The sequence below is a fragment of the Eucalyptus grandis genome, chromosome 7 (assembly GCF_016545825.1).
Source record: "Eucalyptus grandis isolate ANBG69807.140 chromosome 7, ASM1654582v1, whole genome shotgun sequence".
Classification (NCBI taxonomy): domain Eukaryota; kingdom Viridiplantae; phylum Streptophyta; class Magnoliopsida; order Myrtales; family Myrtaceae; genus Eucalyptus; species Eucalyptus grandis.
In genome coordinates, this window is record NC_052618.1 from 5758067 (window position 1) to 5772723 (window position 14657).

At 38.2% G+C, this 14657-nt stretch overlaps 2 protein-coding genes across 2 annotated transcripts; one reads left to right on the plus strand and one right to left on the minus strand.

Annotated features, from left to right (window-relative positions):
* Window positions 1–2789: 2789 nt before the first annotated feature.
* On the minus strand, window positions 2790–5076 carry LOC104452535 (L-type lectin-domain containing receptor kinase IV.1). The gene has a single exon (XM_018876888.2). The coding sequence runs from the start codon at window positions 5040–5042 to the stop codon at window positions 2958–2960; it is 2085 nt and encodes a 694-aa protein (XP_018732433.2). The 5' UTR covers window positions 5043–5076; the 3' UTR covers window positions 2790–2957.
* A 2630-nt stretch (window positions 5077–7706) lies between these two features.
* Window positions 7707–9007, plus strand: LOC104452536 (light-harvesting complex-like protein OHP1, chloroplastic). The gene is made up of 4 exons (XM_010066991.3): window positions 7707–7763; window positions 8046–8222; window positions 8304–8426; window positions 8858–9007. Exons 1-4 carry the CDS (start codon window positions 7707–7709, stop codon window positions 8924–8926), a joined length of 426 nt encoding a protein of 141 aa, XP_010065293.2. The 3' UTR covers window positions 8927–9007.
* The last annotated feature ends 5650 nt before the right edge of the window (window positions 9008–14657 follow it).

Below are 14657 nucleotides of genomic sequence, written 5' to 3' on the forward strand. Positions count from 1 at the left end.
GTGCCAAGTGTTATCCAAGTGTTACCAAGAAGTTTCACAGCACATTCAAGGTTTCTGCTGAGAAAATTTATCAGAAAATTATAAATTTATTATATTTATGTTTAATGTAATCCTAAGATTTATTTATATTTGCTCAATTTAGTTTGTGAATTATATGAAAATATTCAATATAGTTTAGAAATTATATTAAACATATACTAAAATTTTACAGATCAAATTGAACAATTTAAAAATTCCGAGATCACATTACATATTGAATTAAAAAATTTGGATCATATTGAACAAATTATAAAATTTATTATTCACATTGGTAGCTAAATTAAAAATTTGATGACCATTTATGGGGCGGCTTGCTTGATGAAAAAAAAAAAAAAAAAAACCCACGAAGTCTTCTTTTCCTTTTGAACGGCTATGACAGGAAAGCAAACCTAGACTTTTAGGGCCTATTTGTTTATTTGTGTTTCTGTTCCTCAGAACAAAAATTTCTGTTTTTTTTTTTGTTTTTGTTTTTTTGTTTTTTTTTTTTTTTGTTCTGGGGAACAAATCATAGTGGCTAGAAAGAACATCTATAGAGGGGTGACTAGGTGTTAAAGAAGTTTTTGCAAGATTTAACAACTTAATTCATCTTTTAAGAATAATAGAATGAAGATATAAAAGACTGTAAACATTTATATAAGATTACGAATTAAAGCAAAGAGTTTAGGGAAAGAGAATTGAAACACAAAGTCTATAGTGGTTCGGCTTAGACCAAGCCTACGTCCACTCTCCTGTACTGACAGCCCACTGGCGGGATTCTACTAAAAACCAAAAGAGATTTTATAGTCTCACGTCATTGATTCCACAGTGTAAATACTCTACTACACTTTCTTAAGATCTCACAAGTATTTAATCTCTCTTTGAATATAACTTAAGCTCAGCGATTGAATCGGCAAAGAATTAAGAGCTTCAGACTTTGGAATTTTTCTTTCACGCACATACTCGAACACCTTCCAAATGAGTTCTTCTAATCTACCCATTGGACAAAATCAATTAGGGAGATCTCGAGTTATTTGAGAAATGTGATGATAGTTTACCAATCATGTTCGCCCATATAATCAGGATCTAGGTTTCCATAAGTAGAACCTTCTAAGTATACTTTGCAAATCAACCGATCTAATTATCCGTATTGATTTCAATAAGAATAATTGATCATGAAATGCTATCTCTAGCCATGAGATATTCTTCAACCAAATGAACGAAATCCTTAAAGATATACTCGCATCTGGATAAATCTTCTTCATCGGATGAATCTTTTCTTCATCGATCTGGAAGCTATCAGTGAGGGTAGACTTTAAATCTTGAGTCTGAAGGTCTTCAGACTTTGACGATAGAGTATGCAAGTCTTTAGACTAGACTGATGGAAATGTTTTGTCAACTTCAAAACAAATAAGGAAGTTTTCTCCAACAACAAAAAAAGAACAGAAATGTGTTTGTTTATACTTTTGTTCCTTGCTGAAGTGTCGTCGGCCTCGCCAAGGCCCCTCCGGCAAGGTTGAGCCTTGCCGTGGCCGGGCGAGCTCGCTTGAGGCTCGGCCTAGCGGGCCACCGCCAGGTCGACGTCACTCGCGATAGCCCGACGAGGCCGAGCCTGGCCGGTGGCCGGGCGAGCTCGCCTCACTAGATTTGGGTGAGCTCAGGCTCGCCCAGCCACGGCTAGGCTTGGCCTCGCCGGAGGGGCCTCATCGGGGGCCAACGATGCTCTAGCAAGATTGCCAGCCCTCGTTAGCTGGTCACCGACCATGGCCGAGGCCGGCGACCGCCAAAAGGAAGAAAGAAGAAAAAAAGAAGAAGAAGAAAAGAAAGAAATAAAAGGAAAAATATATTAAAAATATTGAAAAATATTGAAAAATTAAAAGAAACAACAAAATTATACAAGTTTACCAAATACATTTCTATTTCTAGAGTATAAATTTTTTGAAGTTACCAAGCTTGTTCTTATACTCAAAAATTGTTCTTAGGAAAAAAAAAAAAACATAACTATTTCTGTTAAAAATTGTTCTTCGGAATAAAACGTTAATAAACACGCCCTTATTTTTTCCGCTCATTACTCCTTGGGCCCACATGTAAATATATTTATAAAATAGATATGCGAGCCCCTTTTTTTGGTCTTGTAGTGCCGGAGAATTTTTTTTCTTTTTTTCTTTTTATTTCAACCGTAACAGAGAATTTCCTTGGCAGTAAAACTTGGATATTTATCCAACGAAGTCTGATTTCTTAAACGTTTAATAGTAGATGAGCCAAGTGCGTTATGTGTTTCGATAATTGGTCTTTATCATTCTTTAATCACAAGGGTAACTATTTCCAGTCTTGAATAGATTTGCTAGTGCCTGACTTTTATGTTCTCTGTTATATGGAGGAAATTTCGCCGCTAGTTAATGTAATATACGTCAAAAATCCAGAGTTCCCCGTTTACTTAGCTTTCATAAACAGGGTCAGTCCTTGTTCGTTTGAAAGGAAGAGCACTTATTCTACAAAAGCAGCGCATTAACGTCGTGAGAATAATTTTCCTCACTTGATTCAGTGAAAGGCTTTATTGGCATGACATCTATATTAGCATTCAATAATGCCTCACATTAAACATGCTAGCATCACATTAACATCCTGAGAATAATTTTTCTGCCGATGGTATATAGGCATTAATAAATTAAAAGCCTTGAAAAAGGTGGACTTGCTCATATAATTTGGAGGCTGTCCCAAAGGGGAAACCGAAAAATAAGACAGTTTGCGCTAATGCAGACATTCCGAAGAACATCCAAGAGTTTACTGCAGAAATTGGTTAAAACGTTGAATCTTACATTACGGTTTACATATAATTGCAGAGTCGCAAACTACGAATTATTGATGCAAAAGAGCACTAGTTTGGTAACTACTTTGGATCTATGAAATGTGCTTTCAATTTAATATGCCGAGCTTAAGACTTATCTTCCACCAGAGAGTACAGAGTTTGCAACAGAAGACATCTGAGAAAATGCGTTGTCTCCGTAAAACGGATAAGACCTGCCAGACGTACTAAAACCTTCATGACATGCAAATGGGAATCCACTTCTTGAAATACCGAGAGATGAGAACTCCTCTAATGCGAGATCCCCTTCCAAGTACTGCACTACTTGACGCATGCTTGGTCTCGCAGTTGGCTGAGATTGGGAGCACAACAATCCGAGTTGCAGCACTAGCTCCACCTCCTTCGCCAAAAAGTCCGTCCCTAAATTTGGATCTCTTGCCTCCAGTATGTCACCCTTATCCCAGCAAGAAAACACCCATTCCACCAATATCACATCATTATCCTCCCAAACCTCAATCGGTCTTCTTCCGCAAGTGACCTCGAGCAAAAATGCGCCGAATGCGTAAACATCTGTGCTCGTAGTGGCCCTAGCCATTCGAGTGCTCTCCGGGGCCATATACCCAAGAGTTCCCACCACATGGGTGGATTGAGGATCGGTACCATGATCATATAGTTTTGCAAGCCCGAAATCTCCTAACCTCCCATTTAGCTCTGAATCAAGCAAGATGTTGCTAGCTTTGATATCTCTGTGAATCACTACTTGTTCCCATCCTTCATGGAGATAAGAGAGGCCATATGCAACACCTTTGATCACTCTAAATCTTTGGTTCCAACTGAGGGTCATCTTTGGTTGGTTATAGAGGTACTTGTCTAGGCTTCCATTCGGCATATACTCATAGACCAACAGCAGCTCACCCTTTCGACGGCAGTAACCGAGGAGTGTTACTATGTTCCGATGACAAAGCCGACCAATACTGATAATCTCCGCAATGAACTCCCTCATCCCTTGCCTTGATTCATGAGAAATCCTCTTCACTGCAATCTCAGTTTTCATGGTGGGTAATACCCCTCTATAAACCCTACCAAATCCACCAGTTCCTAACAGTTCCTCATCCCTGAACCCCTTTGTGGCAACATAGAGATCTTTGTACTTGAACCTATGCGGACTGTAGTCGCGTTCCCAATCCTCGAGAACCTCTGCGAATTTCCGTCGTCTTCTTATCACATAAGCCACAGCAAAGACTAGAATGGACAGAATAAACAAACATATGAAAGGCAGTCCAGTAGTGAGAAGATTGTATTTCTGCTTCTTTTTCCTATGTGGTAATCTAGGAAGTTGAGACAAATCTAGCCTTTGAGCTTGTCCATTTAATTTAAAGCTCCATCCAAGGATATAATGAGAAGTATAGAGCGAGCCGGTCGAAGATGAAAACCCAACGTACATGGTCTCCTTGAAAATTGGCGAGAGATTGCAGGACAGAGACAAAAGGGGAATGCTCGGTTTGTTGACATTGACAGGGGCTAATGTGACACTGATTTTTTTCTGCACACCATCATAAGCCACCCAAACTTGCATTGCTTTACCACTAATCAGATTCAAGTTTCTGAAGCCTTGAACGCTGTTTTCGATGTATCCAGCTGGGGAAGATTTTGCAGAGGTCAGCCCATTGACATCGATCCCAACATGGTTGTCATTGATATCTCTGAATTCGTTGTTTTGAACCGTGTCAAATTCTACAGCGAAAATGTGGTTCGTGGCATTGCCATTGTTGGTTTCGTTGAAGAGGCCCAAGAAAAAATTAGGCCGAGCTCCGGGAATTTCTCTACGAGGAGCTATCACAAAGGCGAACCCATGACCACCCAGAGCTGGATATTCGGGAATTATAGCGAAGACAAACGTGGTGGAGAATGAGTGGACAGCACCGTTGGATGAGTTCTTGAACGCGATAGGGTCGGGGTAGAAGGCATGACTTACCTTCTGTTTGGTCACGTTGGTTAACCTCAGGAGGCCATCGCCAGTGAGTACAGCTAAACCATCGAGGCTCAGATTCGCAGTCTTGAAACTACTGTACGTGAAATCGCCGGTTCCATGACTTGCGGCTGTGTTTGCCAGGAGAGTCACCGTCAGAACAATCCCAAGGAACACGGCCAGAGGCTTTGAAGTTCCTATAATGATGCAAGAGACTTGCCCAGCGTCGAGTCCAAACTCATGCGATTTCATTTCAATAATCAGTGCCCCAACTTGTGCACCCCTGACGAACGTCCAGCCAGCCTTCAATATGAATCCTGTCTTGTGGTCAACTAATCTGTCCGGGTCGTATTACACCTCTGTCGTGTGATTAACTGATTGGTCCGAGTTCATCAGCAACCTTAAATTTCTTCTGGACTCGCCTGTCTCTGCACGCCAATTACACATTTTACGGAGTCGCCAAAGTAGACTAAGGCGTCCGTCAACGTCAGTCAATGCTTTGTTGTCTTCCCATAGTCATCGCTGAGTCAGAAACCGATGGCGTACAATGACTGCAAAATGATGCATGGCGATGCCTTTCTTCTGGAAGCTCACTACGAGCATGCGGAGAAGGACAACCACAAATTTTAACCGTCTGTTTAATGTCATTATGCATGTCTCTCTCACGATAATGAGAGGATTAGTACATAACAGAAGGTAAGCCTAGTAATCCTATCTCTGACATTTACCCAGAATTCGGTGCATTAAGGTACATGTGCGAGAGATACCATGTCGGAGATTTAGTGCAATATCAAATAAATAGAGTATTCTAGTTTGCTCGTGACCCAACCATAGTTTTTTAGTAAATATAGATCCCAATAAATATGTTAATACAAAAGGATATTTGGATTGACGAGGTATATCATGTACACGTATGACTTACGTTGGAGTAGTCCACATCAAAGAATGATTGTGATGTGAGACATTGAAAGTATTCTAATGGACCGTAATTTATTGATTCAAAAATTTGAGTGAACATAAATCCAGCTGATAAATCCAGCTGATATATTGATGGGCTTAGCTTGGACCTTTGCCTCCCACATAATAAAATAGTTCAAATTTGTCTTGGTCTTTGCTAATTACAAATACCAATCGAATACACACAATTACTGAGCAAAACCTTCTTCATGGAACGTGTTATCATCACGTGAATATTGAAAGGTGAAAAACCAGGACAAATTCTACAACTATGATGGGTTTGTATAGTCATAGGTGGACTGAGTTTTTATGGCTCAAATCAAACATTCCATAGCAACTATTCTGACACCAAGCCCAAAATTTAGGCTCAAATGTAAAGAAGAGAATGGCCCAAACTAAGACCATGTGAATACACTTGACGCATAAGATCAATCAGTGGAATGTGTGATGAGTTTATCAATCCCAAGTTTTCAATGGATATAATTCAAGTGAAGTATGAAAAATGGTGACAATCAAATTTTGTACTAATTAGTGATTCATCGATTTTTTTTTTTATGCATTTCAGTCATCTTCATTAGTTGTTTATGTCCAGTTTCAATCATCAAGAAAGCATGGCCTTCAAGATTGAAAGCCCTATATTCCGATTCAATAAAATTTTAAGCAATTTACTTGTTATTTTCAATCTACTATTTGTACTAAAATTTGAATTTGCTAGGTCCTTGAGACTTCAAAGCAGATTAGAATTCATCCACTTTTGAAGTTGAATTAACGATTTAATTGATTATTAATGACCCTCCATTGGAATTTATCTACTATTCGAAATCATTGAGTATTTGGTTACCCCAAACTTGAAAAAATTCACCAAATAGGGTGCGACCCTTATAATAATGCTACGAAGCGTAGTATGCTTGCTCGCCCTCCCCATCCTTATTATCCAATATATATATTCCGCAGCTTTAAAGTCTCTTCTAATAAGCATATGGACTTCTTTGTAATCTTATTATTTTGGACATCACTATGATTAATTTTCAATCTCAAATATAATATTAAAAAATACATTGAATGCCATGTGGATGGTTAAGGCGTGTTATCATTAAATTGTCCAAGAAAATATATACAATATAAATGTTTTTTTGGTCGGTATACAATATAAATTAATTAGTCAAGATAATTATCAAGTGAATTCATAAATATCTTACTTTCCAAATTGCATTTAAATTTGTCATCTCTCTACCATTTAACTATCTTTCCCAAATTAATTTTAATATTTAATGTTTGTCACTCTCTCCACACAAATTTAATATTTTTTTCCTATAAACCACACATGCGTGTACTTTTTGCTAGTTTTTAGATAAAAGAATTTACTTCTCCCAATTGTTCCTCCGATATATAATGAAATGAAATTTCTAGGGATTTGTACAAAAGCTCTAAGCAACGTTCAATGACTAATGTTTATATATTTATATAATAATAGATTAAGCAAATGCCACTTAGAATTTTCAACCTCTATTCTACGGCCTCTAATTTTTCTTTTTTTCTTCTTATAAGCATTTTCCCTTTTGCCTAGTCATTTTTTGGTCCACAAACCTGGGCCAAGATTGAGGATATTTCAGTAGGATCTCCTTTTCTAAGTCGGGACCCACTGTCACATGTCCATCCATTGGAGAATCTGCGGGTCACAAACTTCCACGTCATACATTTATTTAAGTCCAGCAGAATCATCCCATGATCAATACGGCAATATGACCATGCCATTACTTTTTTAATAATGCACATGTCAAGAAAATCATTCAATCTTCAAGTTGCACTACTTGCAATGATTTCTTAATGTGATCCTCAAACTGATAATTTAGGGAATCACGTTCTTAAACTTGTAAAATTTTTCTAATCCACGTCATATTCCAACTCTGGCAAATTGAAGCTAATGTGTGCAAAATTTCAAAATGAAAATAACAGGTAATGCTAGAAACCGAAAAGCCATTGAGAGCATGTTTAGAAGCTTTTTCTGATTGTTGTGTATGTGTTTTGGTCAGCCCAAATTGATTGCCCACAGTGACACCAATTTTTTTGTTTCGCATACAAATTTTTTTGACCGGCACTGAGGGACACATGAAGCTCGATTTGCCGGAATTGTGCAACCAAAAGACTTAATTAGGAAACATTTTACGAATATGGAGATTCGATTGTGAAAGATTATGAATGTGAGGGCCACATTGAAGAGTCAGTGTATGTTCAGGGACCGATCGTCCGCATTTTCTGATAGATAGGGGGAATGTGGGGAGGACCCCAGAGTGAGAGAAATGGCTGCTCTTTTCACCATCCCCTCATCTTCTTCTCTTTGCTCCCACGATCAGAGGTTCGAAGATTTTCCATGGAGGCTGCCACCATCACCAGTTCCTCATCCTCCACAGTCCCAACCAAGCCTCCAGAAAGCCCCTCTCTCTGAGGGTCCGAGCCGCCAAGCTTCCCTCCGGGGTACCCATCAGCTCTCTCTCTCTCTCTCTCGAGAGAGAGAGAGAGAGAATTTCAGCTCATGTTGGATTGCTGGAAGCACAGGTGGAAGTGCCGAAAGTAGAGCCCAAGTTCCAGGCTCCATTTCTCGGAATCACAAGAACTGCCGAGATTTGGAACTCCAGAGCTTGCATGATTGGCCTCATCGGGACATTCATTGTCGAACTGGTCAGCCTCTTTTTCTCTCAGCATAATTTCTTGCTTCTTTTTGTTCAAGGACGTTCCGGTGTTGTGGTTACTAAATTTAGTAATGCTAGATACAAAGGAGAGAGCATATTAAATTGATTTATAAAATTCGATTTTGTTAACAGTGCTCTTAAGATATTTTAAGAATGTTTAATTAGGAACATTTCAATATTCATGATAGTGGTTATACATAATATGAGTTGGCAAGTTTCTTGGAGAGCACTCTCGTCAAATAATGCCACAAATTATAAATCACATTTAAGTTAATGGATCCATCCAAACACCCCGCAAGATTCCGCGGTATTACTTTGGGTATCAATCTAATAACTAGTCTTAATCTCTGTGGCACTATTCTAGTAAAATCTGGCATCAATTTTTGCACACCTGATAATGGTTGTCTTGATTTTGGTCAGATAATAAACAAAGGGATTCTTCAGGTGATTGGAGTGGAGGTGGGCAAGGGCCTCGATCTTCCTCTCTGAGAGATTTTAGCTTCCTTCATCGTATTGGAAAACTCCCTCTCAAGAGAAGTAAAATTGTGACTTCAAGATGGTGACAACTCTCTTGGCTCTAATCTTGCTGCATAAAGAGTAATCCCGTGCTGCTCCACTGGCTTTTCTTGTGGAATAGCTTGCAAAATCGATTCCAAAGGCTTTCTAATTTGCTTGCAAATGACACTAACACCTTCCTCTTTTGACCATCAATAAGATAATACAGCAACAACTTAAAAAGAGTATGAATTTGATCCTTCTGAATGGATAGCCAATTTGTATGTCAACAGAGGTTGACGGATGTGATATTGCTAGTATGAGTACCTAGAGGGGGGTGAATAGGTATATAAAGAATTTTTCTCAATCAATTGCACAATACTAGACAGTTGGAGGAAACGATAATCAAAGTAAGATTGAGAGAAGAGAAAATTGAACACGCGGTTTATAGTGGTTCGGCTTATATCAAGCCTACGTCCACTATTCTTCACCGATTTTAGCCTATCTGGATTCCACTATGAACAAGAGAGAGGTTACGGCTGTTGGAGAAATCTTTCCAATATTTTGAAGTGACAAAACATTTCTATCACTAGTCTGAATATCGATAGTTTAAAGTCTCAAGACTTTGTAATCTCAAGTCTCAAGACTCAAGACTCAAGACTCAAGATTATTCTCACCGACGCCTCTTTCTAATCCGGTGGCGAAGGATATCCGGCCGAAGTATATGGTTGAGGATTCGATCCAATCCTCTGGAAAAGATCCCTTGGTTGGATAATCACTTCGGATTTTTTTATTCTTATCTAAGAACAATTAAAGATCCGATGGTCGACGAAACATTCTTGGAATGTTCTATTCTTGGAAACCAAAATCCTGATTGTATGGGCGAACAGGATTGATGGGCTATCATCAGATTCCTTAAATAGCTCGGATGATTTTCTTAATTGATTCCGTCCAACGGGTAGATTGGAGGAATTCCTTTGGTAAGTGCCAACGGCTATGATGGCATAAAGGAGTATAAAAGGAAGACGTTCTAGTTGTTTTAAGTGTGTGATCGATAGAAAAATTCCGAGTCGAAGAACCTTGATTGTTAGTCGATACGGTTCGAGCGAAATTGTATACACAGAGAGTGTTTATACTAGGTGACACCTTGAGCGAGTGTAGTAGATCATCTACATCGAGAAATCAAGGAAGATCAACACTGTAACATCTCTTTGTTCATAGTGGAATCCAGCCAATCGGTTGTCAGTGCAGAAGAGTGGACGTAGGCTTGAATCAAGCCGAACCACTATAAACCTCGTGTTTATTTCTCTCTTTCCTTTACTCAGTCTTACGATTGATTTTTTAATACTTCATCTGTCTAAGTATTGTGCAATCTCCAAGAAAATTTTCATAAACCTATTCACCCCCCTCTAGGTACTCGTACTAGCATTATCAATTGGTATCAGAGCCTGTGTTCTTACTTTATTTGAAGTGTTTTACTTCGAGTAAAAGATCCATGGCCGGTATGCTAGCACCGGGGCTGATGGAAGGGCAAAGCAATACCGAGACCACCCTACTTTGATGGAAAGGATTACAACATCGGAAAAACAAGATGAAAGCTTTTCTACGATCAAAGGATCCTCTCGGAATGGGATGTGGTGGAAAGAGGAATTACTCCTACCGCCGCATCGCATCCAAAAGAGGGAAAGAAACTGTTGAAACCAAATGGAATGTCTCAAGAAGAGATAAACAAGAGACAAGCACTCGATGCAAAAGCAATTTACTCTTTATATTGTGCTTTATCACCAACTGAATATAACAGAATATCTTCTTGTGATACAGCAAAAGAAGTCTCGGGACAGATTACATATCACTTATGAAGGGACAGACCGAGTGAAGGAGACCAAAATTAACATTCTCCTTGGTCAATATGAAGCCTTCAAAATGAAACAAGGAGAATCTATAACCGACATGTTTAGCCGTTTTACGTATATTGTCAATGGCCTTGAGAATCAAGGACAGAAAATTTCTGATCCTATGAAGGTGAATAAGCTACTGCGTGGACTCTCCAAGGATTGGAATCATATAAAGACTTCAATAAGAGAGACGCAAAGAATTATGCCATTATCGTAGATCGGCTGATTGGAACTCTTCGGTCTTATGAAGTGGAACGAATTAATGAAGACGAAGATCCAAGAGGTAAGAAATCCATTGCATTAAAATCTAACGATGATTACGATGATACGAGACTCTGAAGAAGATCTGGACGATGAGGAGCTTGCTCTTATGATTAGAAGGTTCAAAAAGCTGAATAGAAAAGGAAGAAGGTTCAACTCAAGGAAACAAAGTCTTCAGAAACAGCAAACCAAGTTTGTTGATAATGAGGAACCAAACAAAGATGTAGTTTGCTTCAATGTAAGAAAAAGGGACACATCGACCAAATTGTCCTCTCCTGAAGAAGAAAAGAGGAAAAGCTGAAAAGTCTCGAAAAGCTCTCAAAGCCGAAACTTGGAGCGATACAGAGTGTGAAGAAAGTGATGAGGAATATGCCAACCTGTGTCTAATGGCACAATCGTACTCGGATCTGGATCGACTCGGACGGTGAATTTGAGGTAAGTGATTATAAAATCCCTGTCAAAGTCTCTAAATACATTGATGAACTATGTTTTAGTCTTAAGACTTCTCTAAAAAGGATTTCCGAACTTAAAAAGGAAAACTCAGTTTTAAAACAAAAGGAAAATATTTTAGAAGAAAAAGTGAAAAGTTTAGACTTGAATTTTTCTACTCTTAAGGAGAATGAAGATAAACTTTCAAAAGAAAATGCTTTCTTAAAAACTGACTTATCAAATATTTCAAAGCAATTTTCAATAGGGTCTGAAAAACTTGAAAAGTTCTTTCAAATCAAAGACCTTACTTTAACAAGTCTGGTTTGGGTATGACTTAAACAATTCCTTTGATTGATTTTCCAAAAGTAAAAGAAAGAATTAAGAAAAGACCGTCAAAAGAGGCTTACAAAAATCATTTCAAGAAAGTCTTTGTAAAGTCTCGTAGGTCGAAGTGCTTTAAGGTGTTCAAAGTGTAACAATCGATCATTTTGAAAAAGAGTATCCTATGGTTTGGAAGCCTCATTAAGAAAGTATGGCCTAGTAATGCTTATTCTACTAACGCCAAAGGACCCAAGAAAATTTGGGTACCAAAGAAAGCTTGAGACTCACTTTTGAATGCGGGTCTGTCAAAAGAAAGTTAAGTGGTATCTTGACAAATGGATGTTCAAGACACATGACAGGAGACTCAAATTGCTTCATAAAGCTTGATCAAGTGAATGGTGGAAAAGTTTCATTTGGAGAAAACAGCAAAGGAAGCATTGTGGGATTTGGAACTGTGAAAATTGGAAATCTCACAATAAGCAATGTCTCTCTAGTGGAAGGACTCAACTACAATCTTCTAAGTATTAGCCAATTGTGTGATACTAGTTTCAAGATCTCCTTTCAAGAAGGCATATGTTCTGGAATTAGCAAAGACTCAACTCGTCTTTCATGGGTCGAAGGCATGGAAATATCTACCTTCTTGATGTAAAACCAAATGAAGCACAATGCCTAATCTCAATTCAAGATGAAGCAGTCTTATGGCACGAAAGCTTGGCCATGTCAACATGAAACAATTAGACAAAATTTCATCAAAAAAGCTTGTTCGAGGTCTACCTAAATTGCCATACCAAAAGTCTGATTCATGCACTCCATGCATTCTGGGAAAGTAGGTAAGAAATTCATTTAAGCAAATAAACCATGTTTCTACTAATCATGTACTACAGTTGCTTCATATGGATCTCTTCGGACCAACCAGAACCCAGAGCATTGGAGGTAAGAAATATTGCCTAGTAATTGTGGATGATTACTCCCGCTTTACTTGGGTATATTTCATTGCAAGTAAGTCAGAAACCTTTTCGTATTTTGAAAAATTTGCTAAAAAGGTTCAAAATGAAAAAGGATGTGCAATCTCATGCATAAGAACAGATCATGGAAGTGAATTTGAAAATCAAGATTTTACGAAATTTTGTGATAAATCTGGTTTTAATCATATGTTTTCCTCTCCATATACTCCAGAGCAAAATGGAGTTGTGGAAAGAAAGAATAGATCTCTTCAAGAAATGGCTAGAACACTTTTAATTGAAAGCAAAATCTCTTCACGATTTTGGGCTGAAGCTGTTTCAACAGCATGCTATATTATAAATAGAGTCTTTTTAAGACCTATTTTAGAGAATACCCCCTATGAATTGTTCAAAGAAAAAAAGCCTATTGTTTCATACTTTCATGTGTTTGGTTGTAAATGCTTTATTTTGAAAAATGCAAATGATCGAGTTGGTAAGTTTGAAGAAAGATCAGATGAAGGCATCTTCCTTGGATATTCTACATCAAGCAAAGCCTACGAGTCTATAACAAGAAAAGCCGATCGGTGGTGGAATCAACGAATGTTAAATTCCAAGACTCAATGCAAGATGAATCCAGCCGGACTCGGTATGAAGAGTCTCGAACCTACTCTAGACCTTCCAATGCTTACAACTCAAGAAGCATCTCAGTCTCTGGAAGACCAACATCAAGAAGCACATGAAGATTCAAACAAAGAAAGAGATCATCAACCAGGGCGGAACAACCAAGAATTGGAAGCATAAATCCAGTCATCCTAAAGATCTCATTATTGGCGAAATCAATGAAGGAATTCGCACCAGATCAAAAATGCGTGAAGAATCTAGTCTTTGTGGCTCTCATTTCTGAAATCGAACCAAAAAGCATAGAAGAAGCTTTATCGATGAAAGTTGGATCGAAGCTATGCAAGAAGAACTCGAGACAATTCAACATCAATGATGTCAGGGAATTGACATCTAAACCAAAAGGTAAAACTGTTATTGGAACCAAATGGGTATTCGGGAACAAGATGAATGAAGAAGGAAAAGTCGTACGAAACAAAGCAAGACTCGTGGCCAAAGGATATACGCAAGAAGAAGGAATAGACTATGATGAGACTTACGCTCCAAAAGCAAGGTTAGAAGCTATTCGTCTATTACTTTCGTTTGCTTGTTATAAAAATTTCAGGTTATTCCAAATGGACGTCAAAAGTGCATTCCTAAATGGATTCATCCATGAGGAAGTTTATGTGGATCAACCACCTGGTTTGAAGACCCAAAGAAGCCAAACTCGGTCTTCGACCGAAAAGGCCTTGTATGGTTTAAAGCAAGCACCTCGAGCTTGGTACGACGTACTAAGTAAGTTCTTATTACATAATGGTTTTGTCAAAGGTAAAGTAGATACTACTTTGTTTATCAAAAAGGAAAGCAAAAGCTTTTTACTTGTTCAAATATATGTGGACGATATTATTTTTGGATCACCTAATGAAAGTCTATGCAAGAAATTTTCTAAGTTTATGCGGGATGAGTTTGAAATGAGTATGATGGGAGAGTTAACATTCTTTCTTGGACTCCAAGTGAAACAAATGAAGGAAGGAACTTTTATTCATCAAGAAAAATATGCGAATGACCTTGTCAAAAGGTTTGGATTGGAAAAGTGCAAAAGACCGACATACCAATGTCATGTTCTCAGAAGATAGACAAGGATGAAGAAGGGAAGAAAATAGATCAAAAGCTGTACAGAAGCATGATCGGCTCACTTCTTTATCTTACTGCTTCTAGACCTGATATTTTGTTGAGTGTTTGCATTTGTGCTAGGTTTCAATCAGATCCTAGAGAATCCCA